The 23,354-nt window shown below is 35.8% G+C and overlaps 1 protein-coding gene across 3 annotated transcripts in view; it reads right to left on the bottom strand.

The window, feature by feature from the left end:
* The window catches only part of grh (grainy head), a 226,217-nt gene that overhangs the window by 63,358 nt on the left and 139,505 nt on the right, over positions 1-23,354 (bottom strand). For all 3 annotated transcript variants that reach the window (XM_076536590.1, XM_012281969.2, XM_076536591.1), the window contains exon 4: positions 10,725-11,162. In XM_076536590.1, the coding sequence (XP_076392705.1) occupies positions 10,725-11,162 (438 nt within the window). The remainder of the gene's footprint in view (positions 1-10,724; positions 11,163-23,354) is intronic.

Genomic DNA, 23,354 nt, shown 5'->3' with positions numbered 1-23,354 from the left:
CCACTGTTAGAGGATCAGCAAAACGAAACGAGAGTTACGCTCATCGAAGATCGTAATTACGCCTCGGTGTCTTCGGAAAATCGAGGATTACGATAAATTCCCGTATCCTATGGGACGCCTTAGACCCCTGTAAAGTTTGTAAACTATCCTACGAGCGTACTAACGACAGCCAAGATTCCGTGTATTCGTGCAATCCGGTGACACAGGTCATAAACTACATCGAATCCGGTGAAATTATGAGTTGTGTATTAATTGAACTCGCATACGTAATTGAACATACATAGGAAATCTTCGAATTATCTGTGTCTAACTTTGACTGTCACAAAAATTCTATAATTTGATTCAATTTTAATCTGATAACATATCATAATTTTTTAGCTGATGATATTTGAAATATTTTCAAATATTAAATCTTGTATTTATTTCTCTTACGGTTCCGTGGCTTGTAAGGTTCTTTAATTTATAATTTGGCGGTGGAAATTTATTTCTGTGAAATTTTTTGACTGGAGAGTTTAGTAATTTTTATTGGAAAATGAGTTAATATTAAACCTAAAGGTGTACATATTTTTTAAATTAAGCATGGAGTTAAAGAGTGAATTACAGTAATTAATTTCATAAATTGAAGTAAGAAACTGTTTCTTTTTTTAAGAATCATTTAATAATTATTTTTAATATTTTTATCATTTTTACAATTTTTATTATTTTTATCAATTTTACAATTTTTATTATTTTCATCAATTCGGCAATTTTTATTATTTTTATCAATTTGACAATTTTTATTATTTTTATCAATTTTACAATTTTAATTATTTTTATTATTTTTACAATTCTTATTATTTTTATTCATTCTACAATTTTTATTATTTGTATCAATTTTACAATTTTTATTATTTTTATTATTTTTACAATTCTTATTATTTTTATTCATTCTACAATTTTTATTATTTGTATCAATTTGACAATTTTTATTATTTTTATCAATTTTACAATTTTTATTGTTCTTATCAATTTTACAATTTTAATTATTTTTATCATTTTTACAATTCTTATTATTTTTATTAATTCTACAATTTTTACTACATATTTTTATATTTTTAGATGGATATTCATTTTGGGAATTGTATTTCTAATAAGTATAGTAAATGCTCCTCGTTTTAAAATGAATATTTAAATTCTTGTACGAACATTGCACGATAACTTAAATAGACATAATTTCGATTGTATATCGCCATGTAACACCAGCTTTCACGGTAATAATCCACGTGTACATTGAAATATTAGCTCCGCGCGAATTACAAAATGGCGGTCCACATTTTGCAACAAGCAGTTAATACATTTCAATTTACAAACGAAAAGTAAGAGATATCGTTGGCGGACTACGGTTTCACGAATCGTAATTAAAAGCGTGGTTAAAACGTAACAGTAATAATAATGAAAGGGGCTTGTCACTATGAAACAAGAAATTAATTAACCGTATATGCATTCAAAAATCCAGCCGACATTAAACTGGTTGAATAATTGAAGCCGGAGAACTTACAATTAGTTCGAGCGACGGGAGACGTAAATTAAAAGCGTACTTTATTAAAATTCGAGGCATTTTTTTATTGTTGAGAACCGTAGCCGAATTGTGAAATCTACACGTTTTTAGACCAGCAACTTTTTAATATATTCGAAAATTAAATTTTGAAACTCTTAAATTTGTAAGTTATCAAATTAGCATAGTTTTTAATTTCTCATTTAAATTTTCGAATATTCAATTTTTGAGACTATTAAATTTACAGATGATCAAATCAGTATATTTTACAATTTTGTATGTAAATTTTCAAATACTCGATTTTTCAAACTATTAAATTTGCGAATTATCAAATCAACATATTTTTCAATTTCATAGCTAAATCTGCAAAATTGCCTATTTGAAAAATCTGCATACTGTCCATAATTTGAAAATATGTAAATGCAGAAATTAACGTCGATTGAGGACTACATACTTTGTAATTCAAGGAAAACCTACATTGCAGCCGAGTACGCAGTTGAATGTTAAAATTGTGTGTCATCGGGGACACGTTCGACGAAAAAACGCCGTATACGTGCTTCTTTTGCTACCTAGAGATAAATCGACCGGAGGTGCGCGCAAATTTTCATGAATCATCGAGAGAAAGTTCGTATGATTGCGATTAATTGGGCTTCTTTCGAGAACCGTTCGTTTTCCTGTGAATCTCCCGATTGGATTTTCTCGTGCTTCGAACCCGGGGAAACATCGTTTCACGAAGAAGAATGACTTTCCCGGGATTAGTTGATTAGCTTGTCATTTAATCCTGGATTCTTTGAATTCTCATTAAACTTTCTATGCCTTTTTTCCCTTGTGTTTTTTCAATTTTAGGTTGTTAATGATTTTATGTTCTTTTATAGGATGGTATATTGAAGCAACTTTTTAATTTTCCAATTTCCATTTTTCTCAATTTCCAAGTTTCCTAATTTTCAATTTTCCCAATTTCCAATAAGCCCAATTTACAATATTCCCAATTTCCAATTTTTCCAATTTCCAAGTTTCCCAATTTCCAATTTTTCCAATTACCAATTTTCCCAATTTCCAAGTTTCCCAATTTCCAAGTTTCGCAATTTCCAATTTTCCCAATTTCCAAGTTTCGCAATTTCCAATTTTCCCAATTTCCAAGTTTCCCAATTTCCAAGCTTCCCAATTTCCGAGCTTCCCAATTTCCAAGCTTCCCAACTTCCAAGTTTCCCAATTTCCAAGTTTCCCAAGTTCCAATTTTCCCAATTACCAATTTTTCCAATTACCAATTTTCCCAATTACCAATTTTCCCAATTACCAATTTTCCCAATTTCCAAGTTTCCCAATTTCCAAGTTTTCCAATTTCCAATTTTCCCAATTTCCAAGTTTCCCAATTTCCAAGCTTCCCAATTTCCGAGCTTCCCAATTTCCAAGCTTCCCAACTTCCAAGTTTCCCAATTTCCAAGTTTCCCAAGTTCCAATTTTCCCAATTACCAATTTTTCCAATTACCAATTTTCCCAATTACCAATTTTCCCAATTACCAATTTTCCCAATTTCCAAGTTTTCCAATTTCCAAACTTCCCAACTTCCAAGTTTCCCAATTTCCAAGTTTCCCAATTTCTAAGCTTCCCAATTTCCAGTTTTCCCAATTTCTAATTTTCTCAATTTCCAATTTTCCCAATTTAGCCAAATTTCACTGTCTTCATGTATCTATGCTCTTAGATCTCTACTGTCTCAAATGTCTCAGTTTCAAAATCCCTATAGTCTCATTTCCAAATTTCTACGTATCGATGTGTCTTCATATGTCTCCATATTCTCTACACACCTCCATATTTCCACATTCCTACATCTCAAACCTTCTACCTCCAAAAATCTCCAAATCCTAAGAAATCCAAACTGCGTACTCCATACACTCCACGAAGTGCTCCACATCCCTCCATCTCATCCCTAAATATCTCTGTCCCCAAACCCCTAAGTTTCGAAAATATTATATCTGCAAATTCTTATATCCCCAAACGCGTGATTATAATATCCCCAGATTGAAAATTCCTCGACTAAGCCAAGAATCGTGCACAGTGAATGGAAGTCTAACCTTTAATCTTTGCGAAGGTTTGCATCTAACCCAGACCCTGCGTGCGAGGTTCCTGCGTATATCTTGGCTATTAGTAAGCGATACTCGACTCTGAAAAGCAGAAACTTGCGAGAAGGGTCGCTTGTCTTCGCGTTTATTCCTTGACCAACGCAGTCTTCCTTATTTCTTAGTGACTCTGAGCTTTTTCTGCGTTTAGGTTCGTTCTTGAGTAGGCTTGGCGAGAATTGTGTCGGTATGCAATTTGTGGATTATTCTATATGTTGAAGTTAGTGGTATCAAGTTACGTGTTGTGAGGAGTTGGAGGTAGTGTAATTTTGAAATTGCAGATTTGTGGATTTGTGGATTTATTGATTTGTGGATCTCAATTGAAATTTTTGATTCTTTGAATTTTGTAAATAATAATTTTCAAATTTGGCGGATGCGAGATTTTCAAATTTCCTAATTTCTCAATTTCCTAATTTCCCAATTTTCTCAATTTTCAATTTCCTATTTTCCCAATTTTCTCAATTTCCAATTTTCCTAATTTCCAATTTTCTCAATTTCCGAATTCCCCAATATCCAAGTTCTCCAATTTCGAATTTTCCCAATTTCCAAGTTTTCCAATTTCCAAGTTTCTCAATTACCAAATTCCCCAATTTCCAAGTTTCCCAATTTCCAAATTTCCCAATTTCCAAGTTCCTCAATTTCCAAGTTTCCCAATGTCCAAGTTTCTCAATTACCAAATTTCCCAATTTCAAAATCCCCCAGTATCCAAATACCCCGCTTTCCAAATTCCCCAATTACCAAATTCACCGATTCCCCAATTCCCAAATTCTCAAACTCTAAATTTTCCTCCTACCCCAACTTTCACAATTCCCAAATCACTAAATTCCTTAAATTACTAAACTCCAAAAATCCCCAAATTCCCAACTTCAAAACTCCCACTAAAAAATCCCCCACTTAGTATCACCCTAACCCACATCACATTCGTCTACCATCCACACATACCTAACCAAAACTACCTCACCTAACCTGCCCAACCCAACATTACCCACCCTACATCCACATCCTCAAAATACCCCAAAACTCGTTACAACCCAAAATAAAAAACAATCTAAAATAAAAAACTTCATAGCATGAACGGGTTATATCTAGCAAAGTAAGCCTTCTACACCGCTAAGCAACAGTGGCATCCAAAACTCTCTCTCGTTACTTCGCCACCGGGGAGATGCCGCCCTAATCTTCCCTCGCATCTTCTCTCCTTCTCCCCGTCCCTTCGAAACTCTTCATCCTTGTTTCTCCCGCTTTATCCGCTCCATTATCTGCACACCAGCCTCCTCTTCTCTCTAACTTTCGGAGCTCGTACGGCTCCTGCGGGAAACGCGATAGCATCTCGACAATTTGTACCATGGCGGATCGTTAAAACTGCTCGAGGAGAGGAGACGATGCTGAACTGAGCGCCAGCTTAATCCAATTTCATTGTGTCGCTCGATTCACTACCATGTTAGGCTTTTTTAGGGGAGTTTCCTGTTGGATGACTTCGATCGAGATTTCGGTGTGAATTTTTATGTTTATTTTGAGAGAGAGAGGGGTAGGGGTAGTTTCTTGCGTTTGGGTGTTTGGGTTGCATTTATTTAATTGTTGTGCAAATTTTTGGTGTTTCAGCAAGTTTTCTTTGGTTTTCATTTTGAGGATATTTATGTGAATTTTTATTTATTTTCTTTGAGAGAGAGAGGGGTAGTTTCACATCTCATTTTCAGGTGTTTCAGTTGCATTTATTATTAAATTGTGTGTTGCAGCAAGTTTCTTGGCGTTTCAGCAAGTTTTCATTGGTTTCTGGTTTTCAAGTTCTACAGCTTTGTGTAGAAGGAAGTTTATAATTATTATGTGGTCAGATTTTTTAAAAAATTGTATGTATAAGTTTTATAGTGTAACTGTACATAGGAGCATTTTCCTTGAGGGAGAAATTCAGAAATTTTTCACTTTGAAATTTATTTTGAAAATTAAGAAACTTTGCAATTTAAAAATTTTGCAAAATTGTCAGACAAGTCAATGACAAACGATTGTCATACAAATTAATAAAAAATCATAATTGTCAGACAAATCACTTTGTAAGACATCATACTTGTCCTCACAAATGTTCATCACAACAAAAGAAGTGAAATAAAAACATTTTTAACAACAGCTTGTACATAAAATATTATTTAAAACCTTATATTTATATGTATAAGATTGAAGAATTTTATTTAATTTACAGTGGAAGGTTTCAGCCATTGAATGTCTCTAAGTCGCAAGCTTACTTCCACAACACGTACCCCACGGTACCGTGTCCATACAGTACCCCCATGGCTCCGTACCGTTAAGGATTCTCAACAGTAAATTACAAAATATGCTAAGCGGCCGATATAAATCAAAAGTTGGTAAGGGTAGTTGCAAAGGGACGAGGAGCCTTCAAAACGGCCTCGTTTACCCGTCGTGGTCCGTCTTCGGGGGTCGATCGGTACCCAAAATAAGGGAGGAGGGAGCCCCGTGTCATGGATCCCTACGGATAACCACTTTCTCTCTCACGGACACCCGGTCTGGAGTTTGCAAACCCAGCAAATGGACCGGAAGACTTGCTTCTGTGATATTTACTTCAGAGTGATACTTGACAAATTGCACAAATTTAAAAACTTTTGAATTTACCGCCAAATTTCAGGATTCGTTTACTTGAGTTGCAAGCTTAATATTTATAAGTGACAAGTTAATACGTTTAGCAGACATATTTTAGATTTTAATTGTTTATTTTGTTTATAGTAGTACAATACTTTTATTAAAACTTGACTTGACAAATTTCCTTTGTATGAATTTTGAATTTCCCGCCAAATTGTGGGAGTGGGTTCTGCACTCGAGTAAAGCAAGTTTAATAGTTATTTCTAACAAGTTAGTAGGAAGTATGATGTCAGACATGAAGACGTATTTCATATTACAGTTAATTGTTCATTTTATAAATAATACTACAATAATTTTATTGAAACTTAACCTATGATGTCTTTGAGAGTTATGTCAGTCAGAGCTAATTATTGCTACAATAATTGAGGCAAATAAGGTAAACTAAGCATACATTGAATTCAGGAATTATGTAAATTATAATTGAACTTCAGTCACGTTGCAAATATAATTTCAATTTGTTGTCTGATTTGTTATGTGCGTCACAAGTGCGTCACGCTATTATAATTCAAACTTTAAAATATGTCTAATAAAAATAACTACCTTAACACGTTAATACACAAGTACATACGTTATAAAATATTAAAGAAGCAATACAAATACGTTACAGCCACGGTAACGAAAATTGTGTACGCGACGTCGCACCGAAGATTTATGGCGGTCGTCACGGCGGCCGATTTCGAGATGCGCCACGATTCTCCGAAGGAGATTCTCGATTTCTAGCTGAGATAAAAGCGTGTGGTCGCGTTTGATTCTGCCGCGGAAGCTCGTGAAGATCGATACGACAGAGATGATCGCTTCGATTCATCGACGCCTCGACGCGAGATCGGACGACCACCCTTGGGCCAGAAAATTCTCTTCAGGCAACGAGACCCGTGTTTGCCTTGAGTGACGTTTACTCTTTGGCCAATTTTGGTGGATAAATTTTTAATAAAATATTGTGCGTGTCTGGTCAGTGGACAGCTGGATATGAGTCTTATTTTTTACGTCAACTTATTGGAGATTTATATAGGGTGTTTCATAAATAGTGTTACTCTGAGAAGGGGTTGCAGCTGTGACTATGAATTTTTTCTTTCGCAAAGTGGAGTTTAAAGATTTGTTTTTATGTGGATTTATTGAGGGAAGATAGGTTAATTTTATTGACTCATCAATTTGTTGGAGACTTATACAGGGTGTTTCATAAGTAGTGTCATTTTTGTGAAGGGGTTGCTGCTGTGACTCTGAATTGTTTCTTCTGTAAAGTGGAGTTTGAAGCTTCGTTTCTGTGTGGATTTATTAAGAGCAGATAGGTCGACCTTATTGGCTCGTTAAATTGTTAGAGACTTATACAGGGTGTTTCACAACTAGTGTTACTCCTGTAAAGAGGTTACAGCTGCGACTCTGAATTCTTTCTTTTACAAAGTGAAGTTTGAAGCTTAATTTCTGTGTGAATTTATTAAGAGTAGATAGGTCAATCTTATTGGTTCATCAATTTGTTAGAGACTTATACAGGGTGTTTCACTAGTGTTACTCCTGTAAATGGGTTACAGTTGTGGCTCTGAATTTCTTCTTTTACAAAGTGGAGTTTGAAGCTTCGTTTCTGTGTGGATTTATTAAGAGTAGATAGGTCAATCTTATTGGCTCATCAATTTGTTAGAGACTTATACAGGGTGTTTCACAACTAGTGTCACTCCTGTAAAGGGCTTACAGCTGCGACTCATAATTTTGTCTCTCCCAAACTAGAGTTTAAAGCTTTGTTTTTGTGCATTCATTAAATTAAGATAAATTGTATTAATTTTTAACTTACATTAATTATCAAGTTAGTTAATTTAAGATCTGACTTGTAACTTCGAAAATTCCTAACCATTTACTACTTTGTTACATCTTTTGAACATAGGAGACCTCGCCTTTATCCAACTTTAACACAACGATAATATAACATCTAAACGAAAGAAAAACTCCAGTTAAGTTTCAATTTTCCAACACACGCACACCTATCACCATAAATTCTTGGTAATAGCGCAATAAACGTTAAATCCATTTCTCCGTCGGAGAAAATCCATTTGAACGACAGTCGCTCGTCATTAATCTCCCGTCGGAAGAAAAGAAATCCGACGATTCGCCAGGAGGAAATTCCGTCGATTTACATTTTCGTCGAAGAATATGGGGTTCTCGATTGTGTTCCACATAGTTACACGAGGCTCGCGATAAATTATGCTACCCGCAAGCGGTCAATTATACGGCAGACTATTAATCGAGATACGGGGAAACGTGGATGTTAATAAACCGTCGGTTGAAAGTGTTTTCAACGACGTTTACACGCGTCGCTATCTGCCGATCTACGCTAATCGAGCTCTCCCGATGCACCCAGTCGTCACGCGTGCTATCCCCATGGATATGCCTTTCGACCCCGACTTTCATTCGGCGAACGCTTCCTTAAACGGGATATCTTCATATCCGTTTTCATTCATTTCGTGAATTTTGAGTAATTGCGTTTTTCTTGGGGGCCTTTGTTGAGGACGGTTAGGATTAATGGAGGGTATTTATCTTTAACGTCTACCGTATGTGGCGTTATATCATTTTTTGGGTTGTGGATTTTTAAGGTTGTGATAGTTTTTAGGTTGTGATATTTTTTAGGTTATGATACTTTTGAGATTGTGATAATTTTGCTGTTATAATAGTTTACTTGTGATGATGTTTGTAAGGTTATAATATTTTTGAGATTGTGATAGTTTTGAGGTTATAATATTTTTGAGATTGTGATAGTTTTGAGGTTATAATATTTTTGAGATTGTGATAGTTTTGAGGTTATAATATTTTTGAGATTGTGATAGTTTTGGGATTATAATATTTTTGAAGTTATGATATTTTTTAGGTTATGACACTTTTGAGGTTGTGATAATTTTGCGGTTGTGAAAGTTTGCCTGTTATGATATTTGTGAGGTTATGATATTTTTGAGGCTATGATAATTTTGATGTTATGATAGTTTACTTGTTATGGTATTTTTTAGGTTATGATGTTTTTGAGGTTATGATATATTTTAGATGTTATAATATTTTTGAGGTTATGATACTTTTTAGTTTAACATATTTTTGAGGTAATGTATGTGAGGTTCTGAATGTGTAAATTTTATAAATACATAAATATCTCAACAAATCTACCAATAATCAAAAGATAATTTCAAGCTAAGAAGGCAGTAAAAGTTTCTCGAATATATTCTTTCGAAAGTAGAAAAATGTGGAGAGGCATAAAGACGATGCCAGTAGAAGATTTCTACGTTATTCAATCGCGTATAGAATGTTTCCACGTGTAAAACCACGGGAAGGCGTTGCGGGATAACTGTGGAAAGCGATGATTTTTATCCGGATGACTTAACACGCGCATACTAATATGCCATAGGTTCAACATCGTGGCAACGCGTCATTTTACATTAGCAATGCAATCGCGCGATAATGGATAGTTCCGATGATCGTTCCTATCGTGTTTCAAGCAAAACGGATTTCATACCTTTTGTGCGCAAATAATAATTTTCAAGCACTATTTTGTACTTATGTAATAATAAATACCTTATGTTTGAAATCGAAAATTATAATTGAGCAGTTTAAAGTGAAGTATTTAGTTTGTGCTATTAATTATAATTCAAGTTTGACTGGTTCAAATTTGTGATTATAATTTAATTTTAATTAGTCGTATGTGTATACATATGCGTAAACAGTGCATACATGTCTACATGCATAAGTATATACATATGTAGGATGTACACACATATGCATATGTAAGTGCAGACATAAGTACATACACGTGTATAGTGCATACACATATGCATATTGAAGTACATACACGTGTACAGTACATACTCATATGCATATATAAGTACCTACATATGTACAGTGCCTACACATATGCACATATGTATAAATACACACATATGTAGAGAGCACACACACATGTATATATCAGTACATACATGTACACATACGAACAAATATTCATATCGACATACTTAAACACACATGTATGTATAAATACACACTCACATGCATTTACATCAGCTTATGCATATGTGTACATACTCATACGTCTGCACGTTGCAACTAGAAAATCCTAGGCTGAATTAATGAAACTCTAATCTAATTATTTAACAAATTAATATAACACATGTATTCATATGTACATATGTTATAGATACGTACAAACTTAAATTTTCACATATGTCACATATGTCACATTAGCGCATTAAATACTTTGATCACAGTTTCATGAATGTATAACTCATACAAGTTACATATGTTGTACATATTATAAATACCATGTACATTATAACATATGACTACAACATACATGTAATATTTATTTGTACATGAACTTAAAGAATCTAGTTTTGAGGAGTCTAAAGAATTGTATAAAAGAAGAAACTGTCTATAGCAAATCGACAATAAAAGAGACTCACGTGGACCAAAGTTCGTGTGTAGGTGGTAGTTTCACTTCCGCCGTGGTTTTTTCGGGAAGTTTATAGTATTCATAAACGTAGGAAGCGGCAGGATCGTCGCCATGACTAGCGACAGCCGAGACCTGGTGTTGTTGTTGAAGATTGAGCATAGCCGCGGTCGCTACCGAGAGCGGATGCTCGCAGTAGGTCCGCCAGTCGCCCTCCATGCCCTGCACCTGCACCTGCACGGCAGCAACCCTTTTGTGGACTTCCGGGTCGGCGCCCTCGGCGCCGCTCTGCAGCGACTGGGCCGCCTGCGCCGCCGCCTCTTCCGCCCCCAGTTCTTCCTCTTCCTCTGTGTCACGCTGTCCAGCTACGTAACCGGATTGTTGTTGCTGTTGTTGTTGCGAATTTTCGTCGCTTACCACGCTAGTCTCTTCCTCGCCGCGACTTCGGCGTCTGAAATCATAATAAATTTTATCGTTAGTGGAGTCAGATTATTTTAAGATTCAGTTGTTTCAAGATACAGTTGTTTCAAGATTCAGGTGTTTCAAGGTTTAGTTGTTTCAAGATTCAGTTGTTTCAACATTTAGTCGTTTCAAGATTCAGTCGTTTTCAAGATTCAGTTGTTTCAAGATTCAGTTGTTTCAAGAATCAGTTGTTTCAAGATTCAGTCGTTTCAAGATTCAGTCGTTTCAACATTTAGTCGTTTCAAGATTCAGTCGTTTTCAAGATTCAGTCGTTTCAAGATTCAGGTGTTTCGAGATTCAGGTGTTTCGAGATTCAGTTGTTTCAAGGTTCAGATGTTTCAAGATTCAGTTGTTTCAAGGTTCAGGTGCTTCAAGATTCAGTTGTTTCAAGGTTCAGTTGTTTCAAGATTCAGTTGTTTCAAGATTCAGGTGTTTCAAGGTTCAGATGTTTCAAGATTCAATTGTTTCAAGATTCAGTCGTTTCAACATTCAGTCGTTTTCAAGATTCAGTCGTTTCAAGATTCAGTTGTTTCAAGATTCAGTCGTTTCAACATTCAGTCGTTTTCAAGATTCAGTCGTTTCAAGATTCAGTTGTTTCAAGATTCAGTTGTTTCAAGATTCAGTTGTTTCAAGATTCAGATGTTTCAAGATTCAGTTGTTTCAAGATTCAGTCGTTTCAAGATTCAGTCGTTTTCAAGATTCAGTCGTTTCAAGATTCAGTCGTTTCAAGATTCAGTCGTTTCAAGATTCAGTCGTTTCAAGATTCAGTCATTTCAAGATTCAGTCGTTTCAAGATTCGTTGTTTCAAGTAAAATTAGCTGAGATTTGGGTCTATTTGGTTTTGGAGAGTTATTGTGAATTTTAGGTGCAATGATGTTCCATTTCGAGGAGGAGGGTTTCGGATAGGTTCATGATATGATCTTGATATGTTCATGATATGGTTATACGTTCATCATATATGGTCATGATTTGGTCATAATATGTTTATGATATATTCACGATATATTCATCATATGTTCATGATGTATTCATATGTTCATGATGTGTTCATATGGTCATGATGTGTTCATATGGTCATGATGTGTTCATATGTTTATCATATGGACATGATGTGGTTATGATGTGGTCCTCATATGTACATGATATGTTGTGATATATTCATGTTATGTTTATCACATGGTCATGATGTGTTCATATGTTCATGATGTGTTCATATGGTCATGATGTGTTCATATGGTCATGACGTGTTCATATGTTCATAATGTGTTCATTTGTTCATATGTTTATCATATAGACATGATGTGGTTATGATGTGGTCCTCATATGTACATGATATGTTATAATATATTCATGTTATGTTTATCACATGGTCATGATGTGTTCATATGTTCATGATGTGTTCATGATGTGTTCATATGGTCATGATGTGTTCATATGTTCATAATGTGTTCATTTGTTCATATGTTTATCATATGGACATGATGTGGTTATGATGTGGTCCTCATATGTACATGATATGTTATGATATGTTCATGTTATGTTCATCACATGGTCATGATGTGGTTATGATATGTTCATGATATAGTCATGATATGGTCATGATATATTCATGACATATTTATAACATATTCATGAGATTGTCATATGTTGATGATGTAGTTATGTGGTTAATATATGTCGTTAACATATGTGGTTAATGTATGTCGTTAACATATGTGGCTAATACATGTGGCTAATATATGTGATTATATATGTGGTTAATACATGTAGCTATAATATGTGGTTATGTGGTTACATATGTAGGATATACATATTATTTTTATCATTCTACTACAAAAATTTTATTCAAAACATCAAAGATCATTTCTAGCAACAATTTTCCCACAACGAAGCCTTCAAAACTGCCTTATTTGCGACACAGAAAACACCATGTAAGACATTTATTTACAGACAACTATCATTTACAGCCATACCCAGCTAGCATCGATTACGTATTCCTCGCCATTTATTTATTTAGTCGAAACCTATTGGCATTGCAAGTACATCATGTCGCAGATTGCATCAATATGTACTAAAATCGATACCGCACGCTTAAGTGGTAATTACACAACAATTTCTGCATACGCAACACGATTTATATGACACGTTACAATAATCTAGCGGAATGAACCCATTGCGCAACATTCCTTTAACATCGGATATTTGAACAAACGCTTAAATACCTCAGGGAAACAACCCCCATAAAGCATGTGCTTCGGTTGGAAACGGACAGTAGCAAATCGTCGTAGCGACTCCAACTGGCGATGTCTTCGCGATTATCCGCGGATTTCCTGGAACTCCGCGCGGGTAATGAATTTACCGGGGAGAGTAGTAACAGTTAGAAATATATGCCAGAGTGGTCGCGCGATAAATCACCGTAGACCCGTCGAATTTATCAATTAACGATAATCGCGACGCGGTTAAGCCACGCTGATGATTCCTCAATTTAGCAATGACCACCGGGACGAGCGTGCGCCACACACACGCTCGCCACCGCACAGTCCGCGGTAATTTATTGTCAGTTACCTCGCGATATCTAATCGCCTCCTGGAACTGCCGTGCGCGGCCTTTCCAGAGGACTACACCGGCTAGACATTTGTCACTGGTCGTTAGTTTCCGGCCACGATGACTTCCGGCTGCGATCCTCGCCGTCGGCGAATCCCGCGGGATTTGTTAAATATTGAACGCGAACGAAGATTAAGGGTTTATACCCTTGGATAGTGAGAATGTTACTATAATTTTATTTGTGAAACTGTATTGTATAGAATTCAATCGTGTGGAATTTCATTTTATGGAATTCATTCGAGTGGAATTCCATCTTGTACGATACATTTTGGTGGAATTCTATTTGGCAGAATTCAATTCAGTGGAATTCCATTGTGCAGAATTCAATTTGGTGGAATTCCATCGTGTAGAATTTAATTTGGTGGAATTCCATTTTCCAGGATTCCATCTGGTGGAATTCCATATGGTAGAATTCAATCTGGTGGAATTCCATTGTGCAGAATTCAATTTGATGGAATTCCATCTTGTAGAATTTAATTTAATGGAATTTCATTTTCCGGGATTCCATCTGGTGGAATTCCACTTGGAAGAATTCCAAGGTTTCGAATTCCAAAATTCAAAATCCCAAAATTCTAAAATTCCAAAAATCCCAAAAGTTCAAAAAATCCCTAGATCCCAATATCTTCAGATTTCTAAATCGACAGATTCAGAATTCCCTAGATCCCAATGTCCCTAGATCCAGAAGTTACTAGATTCTCAAATCCCTAGATCCAGAAATCTCTAGATCTCAAAATCCTTAGATTTTAAAGTCCCTAGATCTCAAAATCCCTATACCCAAAAACCCTTACTTCCAAAAATCCCTAAATCCAAGAAACCCTAGATCAGAAAGTTCGAAACGTCCAAACTTCGAAAATTCTCTACAATACTAAAATAATTTCCATCCAAAACTTTAAAATACCCAAGTCCCAATGTCCCAAAATTCAAAAGTTTCAATTCTACCAAATAATTATTAACCAAATTCCTATAGGCTTAAACGCAACCCATATAAAAATATACCCTATGTCAACAACTTCTACTCAGAACCTCAAGTTCACAGTACCATAAATGTCCTATCCCTTTCTCGCACCGTTACACCGATCTCGGTCCATCAAAACTATCCTGAAATCTGGTCTAATAAAACGATATCCATGTTTGCGTATCTCCGAACAGTTATCCTCCAGGTTGATGATCACGAATGAACTCATTACGTTTCCTAGCGAGCATTAATTCACGAAAGGCTTCCATACACTCGCTCGACCCGGACTCTCGGATGCGCCTGTGCAAACAGCCGCCGAGGAAAATATTTGCACAGGATAACGCGGTCCCTCATTATCGGGGTAGCTGAGGGGCGACCAGGTGCTGGAACAGGAGCAACGCGAAGAAAAAAACGAACGAAACGATATCGAACGGTGGAGTTGAGGAAGAAAGAGAAGGAGAAGAAGGAAGGGAAAAAAGGAGAGTGAGAAGGAAGGAAAAGGGGAAGAGGTAGATTGATTCGACATGCATAAATTAGAGAGGATGAGCCTTTATACCGTGCGCGACTCACAGGATCGGGATTGGAATTGGGATGCACGCCAAGGAAGAGTATAAATTGATGACTGTAGGCAAAAGGCAGGGGTTTATAATAATTAATCTTCGTGCTCATATATATATATTGTATGTATGTATATGTGCTTCGACCCTCTCTTTCTTGATCTTCTTTCTCGAAGCTCAAAGCGTGGTTCGCGTCAAAGCATCTGCTTGCATGAGCATTTTTCTTTCTTCTGTGAACTTGCTTCTTTTGGACGATGGTACTTCGAACAAATATTACTTTGAACTGTCACCTTGAACTGTTACCTTCAACAAATTTGGTGCAAATGGTGGATACAAGTATAGTAGTCTTTGTTAGGATATTGAATATGAATGTAGTAGATAAGTGATCTTTTTCTTTAATTTATTTATTTATAGTCACACCAACCGCCCATGGGTTATTAGTGACTCAAATAAATGAACTTGATTAAAGTTATTGATTTAGTGTTTTTGATACGAACTCTGGATTTTTGGTTTAGTGTTGAATTTAATACGATTCGATTCGAGGTGATTTAATTCGATTTTATTTGACACGATTCGTAATCGAAGCAATTCGAATTGGAGGAACTCGGTGTCACGCGATTAAATTCGAAACGATTGAAATCCACGCGATTTAATTCGATACGATTGAAATCCTCGCGATTAAATTCGATACGATTGAAATCCTCGTGATTAAATTCGATATGATTGAAATCCGTGCGATCGAATTTTGCAAAGTGAAATTCCACGAGATTGTATAGGATGGAATTCTATAACGAAATTCTATAATGAAATTCAACGAAATGAAATTTTAGGCTGAAGTGGAATTCGATGTAATTGAGTTCTATGAGGTGGAATTCACAATTCTGTGAGAAATCCGTACAAGTGAATTCTGGAATATGGAATTCTACATAACGAAATTTTATAGGGTGGAATTCCATAAGATGGAATTCCATCAAATTTAATTCTACAAGATGGAATTCCGTCAAATTAAATTTCACAAGATGGAATTCTGTCCAATTGAGTTCCACAAAATGGAATTCCATCAAATTAAATTCCACACGGTGGAATTCCGTCAGATTAAATTCCACAAGATGGAATTCCGCCAGATTGAATTCCACAAGATGAAATTTTGTCAAATTGAATTCCGCAAGATGGAATTCCGTCAAATTGAATTCTGCACGATGGAATTCCACCAGACTGAATTCTGCACGATGGAATTCCACCACATTGAATTCTGTTCAATGGAATTCCAATTTGGAATTTGTGGAATTCGAAATTTTAAAATTCGATATGGAATTTGTAATTTTGGAATTCGATATTTTGAAATTCAGAGCTTTGATATTTTCGAAAATATAGCTACGGGTTACTAACACTCCATTGTAATAAAACTAGAATAAAAACCAATACATAAACAATTATATCACCATGATAATTCTAATAACAGTAATACCAATATCACTATCAACGCAAAAAGTACTCGAAACGAAACGATAATCACAATCAGAACTTAATATCCATCATCCCAGATAATCATACTAATATCAATCTTTCTAATAATACCCGCAATAACATTCCCATTAAAGTCGCTAATAAGCATTACTCTAGAATTATCAATACCCGCATCCACGGTCATAATAATTAATAACAATTTCAAGATGGTCTACCGATCAATCCCGTAGCAACTCGCGTCCCATGAAAAATAAAAACACGTCAGAAATCTCGAACAATGCGAAGACAAATTACACCGCAAGTAATCTGCTATTTATCGGCAATTCATTCAGTCAAGTGGTAGAAGAAGATTTATTCGTCGGTAGCTTGATTGATCCTGTACAGCTTGGTGATTCGTCTTGATCGATCGTTTCGCGATCGTGTCGCACTGCATCCTCGTTCCCGTGCACCTACCTCAACGCGAAAATGTTGCAGGTAGGTGGTGAACGCGCGGCTTCAACCGGATAAACAGGGAACGAGAGAGAGAGAGAGAAGGGAACAACGTGTTTAATATTCCGTGGGAGTGTTGTCCACGCGACCTGAGAACCCACCCTATTGCTCTCTTGCGTGCATTTCAATAAAGCCGCCTCCGCTCGAACCCGCTTCTAACTGGACGTCCACTTTAACTTGACAGTTCGTGAATTCTGTCTCAACGAGTTGTACTCTTTTGTGTTGCTTTATCTTTATTTCCGAATTCGTGGGGAAATTCAGGAGAAAGTATTGAGATATTCAAATATTTAATTGTTCAATCGTTCAATTATTCGATTATTCAATTATTTAATGGTTCAATTATTCAATTGTGCAAGTAGTCAATTGTTCAGGATTTCAATTATTCAAATAATCGATGGTTCAAGTATTCAATTATGCAATTGTTAAATTGTTCAGGGAGTCAATCGATCAATTATTCAATTGTTCCAGTATTCAATCGTTCAAGCATTCAATTGTTCAAGCATTCGATTGTTCAAGTATTCAATTGTTCAAACGTTTAATCGTTCAAGCATTCAATTGTTCAAGCATTCAATCGTTCAAGTATTCAATTGTTCAAGTATTCAATTGTCCAAGTACTCAATTATTCAATTACTCAATTATCCTATTATTCAATTGTTCAAGTATTCAATTGTCTAAGTACTCAATTATTGGATGTCTCAATTATCCTATTATTCAATTGTTCAAGTATTCAATTGTCCAAGTACTCAATTATTCAATTACTCAATTATCCTATTATTCAATTGTTCAAGTATTCAATTGTTCAAGTATTCAATTGTCCAATTACTCAATTATTCAATTACTCAATTATTCTATTATTCAATTGTTCAAGTATTCAGTTGTCCAAGTACTCAATTATCCTATTATTCAATTGTTCAAGTATTTAATTACACTGATACTCAACTGTTCAAGTATTCAATTGTTCATGTACTCAATTATTCAATTATTCAAGTATTCCAGTATTCCAGTATTTAAGTACTCATGTATTCAAATATTCAAACATTCAAGTATACAAATATTCAAATTCTCAAATGTTTCAATTTGAGGTAAAAAACTTGACCAATCAACATATAATAAATTTCAAGACTCTATAGCTGTCCCATCTTTGTCAACGGCAATATAGTGAGAGTCCACAGGAATCTTAAAATATGTAAAGAAGAAATTTTCATTTTTTAACTCGATCACAGTAATGAAACAATGAGCGTTTAATTTAATGTTCCATTGAAACCGCACAGCTCGAAGGCAGAAATATCTCAAGACGAAAGATCCTTGCCAGTTTGAGCTTAGCTAAGAAATGCCACGGTTCAAGAACGTCATAAAAACACTTTGTCAATCAGCAGCTTTAGAATGTCAGGGAATGTCTTATAATAGATAAAATGTCGATTATAGCGATGCTGGAAAGCTACACGTGTTTCTAGGCAAGAAAACTGAATAGATTTCTATCGGAATACATTGTTCAGGTTTACTGATCTATTGTTACAGTTTCATATCGATCACGATCGTTAGTTTAATTAAAATTACTGTTTAGAAAAATTAATACTGAATAATAATTTTGAAAGGAAAAACAATAACTGGAATAACAATATAATTTTAATGAAAAACAAAGTCAAAATGAATGAAATAAAATTGCAAAGGAGCTGTGATTATTGATCGGTGCATGATATCATAAGAATCAAGAGCTATTCAAATACTTCCTCGATTGTCCCGTAACCTCGATCCATAATCCATCGGTTCGATTGCAGTGTTAATAAGATTTATGAAACGTGGAAAAGAATGCCGCGATCCTTTTCATCGATACGTATCTCGATCTAATGTCAATTCTGCTCGCTCACACGTCCCTGTCGTTTTCTCGGCTGCCTGTCTGCTGCGGTATGCATACTAATTTCACAAATAAATCTATTCCTTCGTCATTCGAGGTCAGCTGCGCGGGTCGAAGGGTGAATAGGTTTTCCCCTTGATTTTCTACTATACTTCTCGTTCAAAAATCTAATGATAGCGATTAGTGCTATTTGTTCTTGTTCGCGCGTTACTTATACCCATCGCTAGTAGTGATGGGTATAAGAGGTATATAAAAATTACATTGTACAATAAAAAAATTAAATATTATCTTACATTGTCTTCAAAATGTAACTGAATGAAATAATAATTAATGATATTAAAAATCGTAAATAACAAATTTGATGATTGATATTACTGGTCAAATTTATCCTTTAACATAATTTTTCTTTAAAAAGAGAAATACAGCATACAATAATTTTTTGAAAAGGAAACAATTGCAACGGTTAATTTACGACCGAAGGAAGCATCGAGAGTTTAGAAGGAGTATAAAACAAAAGGAAATTATGAAGAAAAAGAGAGACAGTTCCATGAATTGTCATTCGAAGGGGTTTGAGCTTAGGGCAATTAATCGCACAATTAAACGTTCCTCGCGTGTCGCGGAATCTCGCGTCCTCCCATCTGCATAACGAAGAAACAATGGCCTCGTAAATCTCCGCTCTCGCGTGTCTGCCCACAGAAAAATCTGTTGGATGAAAACGAGAACAACGGTCGCGACAACGTGCCGCGCATAACTCTCTTATATGCCGTTGTCTCGACGCTTCATCTTTCTTTCCAATCAGTTTTACACGGGCGACTAATTAGCGAACTTGCCTAATTGCTCTCAAACCGTACTTTTTTCTCATCTGACAAACCACAGTCACTTCTATGAAACAAAATAATGTATAAATATATACATTAATAAAACTGATTTATTTGAAAGTTGAAAGACTTGTCAAATGAAAGAAAGCTTATATTTGCATATCATACATCAGAAGTAATAGTAATTTCCAAGAAACTACCAAAGCATTTTTGTATGATTTTCAACATTTTCTCGACGTTACGAAGCAGTAGAGAAAAAATGTTCGCCACTGCTCGATTCATTGCTACTATTATCTACTAGCGGAGGTTGTCCAACCCCAAACAACCATAGTACTCGATCATTTGCCACCATTAAGTCGTAGCAGCAACCCCAATCCACTGTTATTACTGGTTGCTCCGGCTGGCTGCTGTTTTTTCAATAATTCGTTACTAGTTTCTTTTCCGTTCCTTTGAGCATTTGAAGCAGTAAGAAATGTTTTTTTTGGAATCGGTGACCGTTCATTTACTGCTTTATCCGTGCAGGGGAAATCGTCTGGCTCGACCAATTTATTCTTAGATAATCGGCTGATCTCTCGGTTGGAGAACGGTGATAATCAATGAGGAATTGTTGTAATGAGAAGAGAGAAGAAATGTGGTTATAGTTGATGACATTGTACGGACTGACGTTTCGTATCTATATCTGACGCGTTATATCACCGTGCGATGTATAGCAATATGTTATGTATTTGTATCTTGATTCGTAACGCGTTATATCAGCATGCGTTGTAATTGCTATGGATTATAATTTATATTTATTATAATGGGAACAGGCTGTATTAGCTCGTGTTATATCGCCACGTGTTGTATTACCGTGCGTTGTATTTTCAAGTATTAAAATTTCCATGTGTGATATTTCGACACGTAGTAATTTTCATGCGTTGTGATTTCGGCGCGCTATATCGCCACGTTGTGATTTCCGCGCGCTATATCGCCACGTGTTATATTGCCATGCGCTGTATTCTCAGATATTAAAATTTCTATGTGTGATATCTCCACGCGTACTAACTTTGACGCGTTGTGATTTCCACGCGCTATATCGCCGCATTGTGGTTTCCTCGCGCTATATCGCCACGTATTATATTTCTACGCATTATATCGCCACGTGCTATATTTCCACGCGTTATATTGCCACGTGCTATAATCCTCACGTGTAATATTGCTAGGAGTAGTAATTTCTACACGTTGAGGTTTCCTCGCGTTATATCGCCACATGTTACATTGTCTCGCGTTATATTGCCGTGTGTTGTAATTTCCACGTGTAATATTGCCAGAATTAGTAATTTCTACACATTGAGGTTTCCTCGCGTTTTATCGCCACATGTTGTAGTATCTCGCGTTATATTGCCACGTGTTGTAATTTCCACGTGTAATATTGCCAGGAGTAGTAATTTCTACACGTTGATGCTTCCTCGCGTTATATTGCCACATATTACATTGTCTCGCGTTATATTGCCATATGTTGTAATTTCCACGTGTAATATTGCCAGAAGTAGCAATTTCTACACGTTGAGGTTTCCTCGCGTTATATCGCCACATGTTACATTGTCTCGCGTTATATTGCCGTGTGTTGTAATTTCCACGTGTAATATTGCCAGAATTAGTAATTTCTACACATTGAGGTTTCCTCGCGTTTTATCGCCACATGTTGTAGTATCTCGCGTTATATTGCCACGTGTTGTAATTTCCACGTGTAATATTGCCAGGAGTAGTAATTTCTACACGTTGATGCTTCCTCGCGTTATATTGCCACATATTACATTGTCTCGCGTTATATTGCCATATGTTGTAATTTCCACGTGTAATATTGCCAGAAGTAGCAATTTCTACACGTTGAGGTTTCCTCGCGTTATATCGCCACATGTTACATTGTCTCGCGTTATATTGCCGTGTGTTGTAATTTCCACGTGTAATATTGCCAGGAGTAGTAATTACTACACATTGAGGTTTCGTCGCGTTATATCGCCACACGTTATATTATCTCGCGTTATATTGCCATATGTTGTAATTTCCACGTGTAATATTGTCAGAAGTAGTAATTTCTACACATTGAGGTTTCCTCGCATTTTATCGCCACATGTTATAGTATCTCGCGTTATATTGCCACGTGTTGTAATTTCCACGTGTAATATTGCCAGGAGTAGTAATTTCTACACCTTGAGGTTTCCTCGCGTTATATCGCTACATGTTACATTGTCTCGCGTTATATTGCAAAAAAATTTGCATACTCAAAAACTTCCAACTTCGAAAACTTGCAACCTTAACAACTCAAAAATCAAATTCAATCCAAATTCTCAAATGATCAATTCGTCAAATTATCGAGTAATCAAATTGCAAATTATTAACAAGTTCAATAATTATTAACAATTTTAATAATTTGCAAACATCGTAATATAAACGAACCGATCATACGATATCCATCATCGGCCTCGACTCCGAAATGTATCGAAAGTGAAAAGTCGACAATCGATTCTCGCGATTCACCGATGATCGGGATCCAGTTTCTCCGGCGACGAACTATTGCAGCTGCATACTTGCCGCTCGATCTCGCGCAAGGCTTGCATCTGCGCCGGTATCGAGTGCACGCACGGCAAAGGACGTTAACACGGAACACCGTGAGAGAGTAACCTGTCTGACACGGCGTTTTATCCGTGCCGAAAGAAAAAACAAATACCTACGCAGTAGGTCCACGGCGAACAAAAAGGGGGGTAGAGGAGGTCGTGTCTAGGGATCTTCAATCCATCAAAGTCAACGCGCGACACCTTTCTACCCCCGTGTTGGATCTTGTCTCTGCTCTTGTCCTTTTCTTTCGAAGAGAGAAGTTCTTCTGTCATGGAACAGAGACATTTTTGCTAGGACCGTTGAATCTTTTAGGACCGTGTCGAACTTGTATGACGAACTTATTATATTAGGCTGATGGGGGTTGCGAAGTTCAAATGTCAGACTTTTAATCAGTTCAAATGTTAGGCATTGAAGTTTGAAGTATTTTTTGTAGCGGTGATTTGTGGAGTAATACGAGAGTGATATAGTTTGTAGAATAGCAAATTTACAAGCTTACATTTGTCACTTTTTAATATTCAGTGTAACTTGTGAATTATTTTATATTTGTTCTTATGAATGTACAGAAGCAATAATAAGTATTTACTGTTATGGTACTTATTGCTGTTCATACATATTGCCTTAGATCTATCTACATATTATAAATACTACATATCGCTACAGATTGCAGACATATACAGGGTGTCTCACAACTAGTGTAGTTAATGTTAATCTTAAAATTTGAAAGAAAATCATACTGACCTAATATTCACATTAATAATTAATAATTATTAACATCAGAGTAATTTGACAGAACAATGCACAGTAATAAATGATTTTACTATAGACATTTTCTCGATGT

This window comes from Megachile rotundata, chromosome 10 (genome assembly GCF_050947335.1).
Source record: "Megachile rotundata isolate GNS110a chromosome 10, iyMegRotu1, whole genome shotgun sequence".
Lineage (NCBI taxonomy): Eukaryota > Metazoa > Arthropoda > Insecta > Hymenoptera > Megachilidae > Megachile > Megachile rotundata.
The sequence above is the reverse complement of the archived record's forward strand: the minus strand, read 5'-3'. Positions and strand labels throughout refer to the sequence as shown.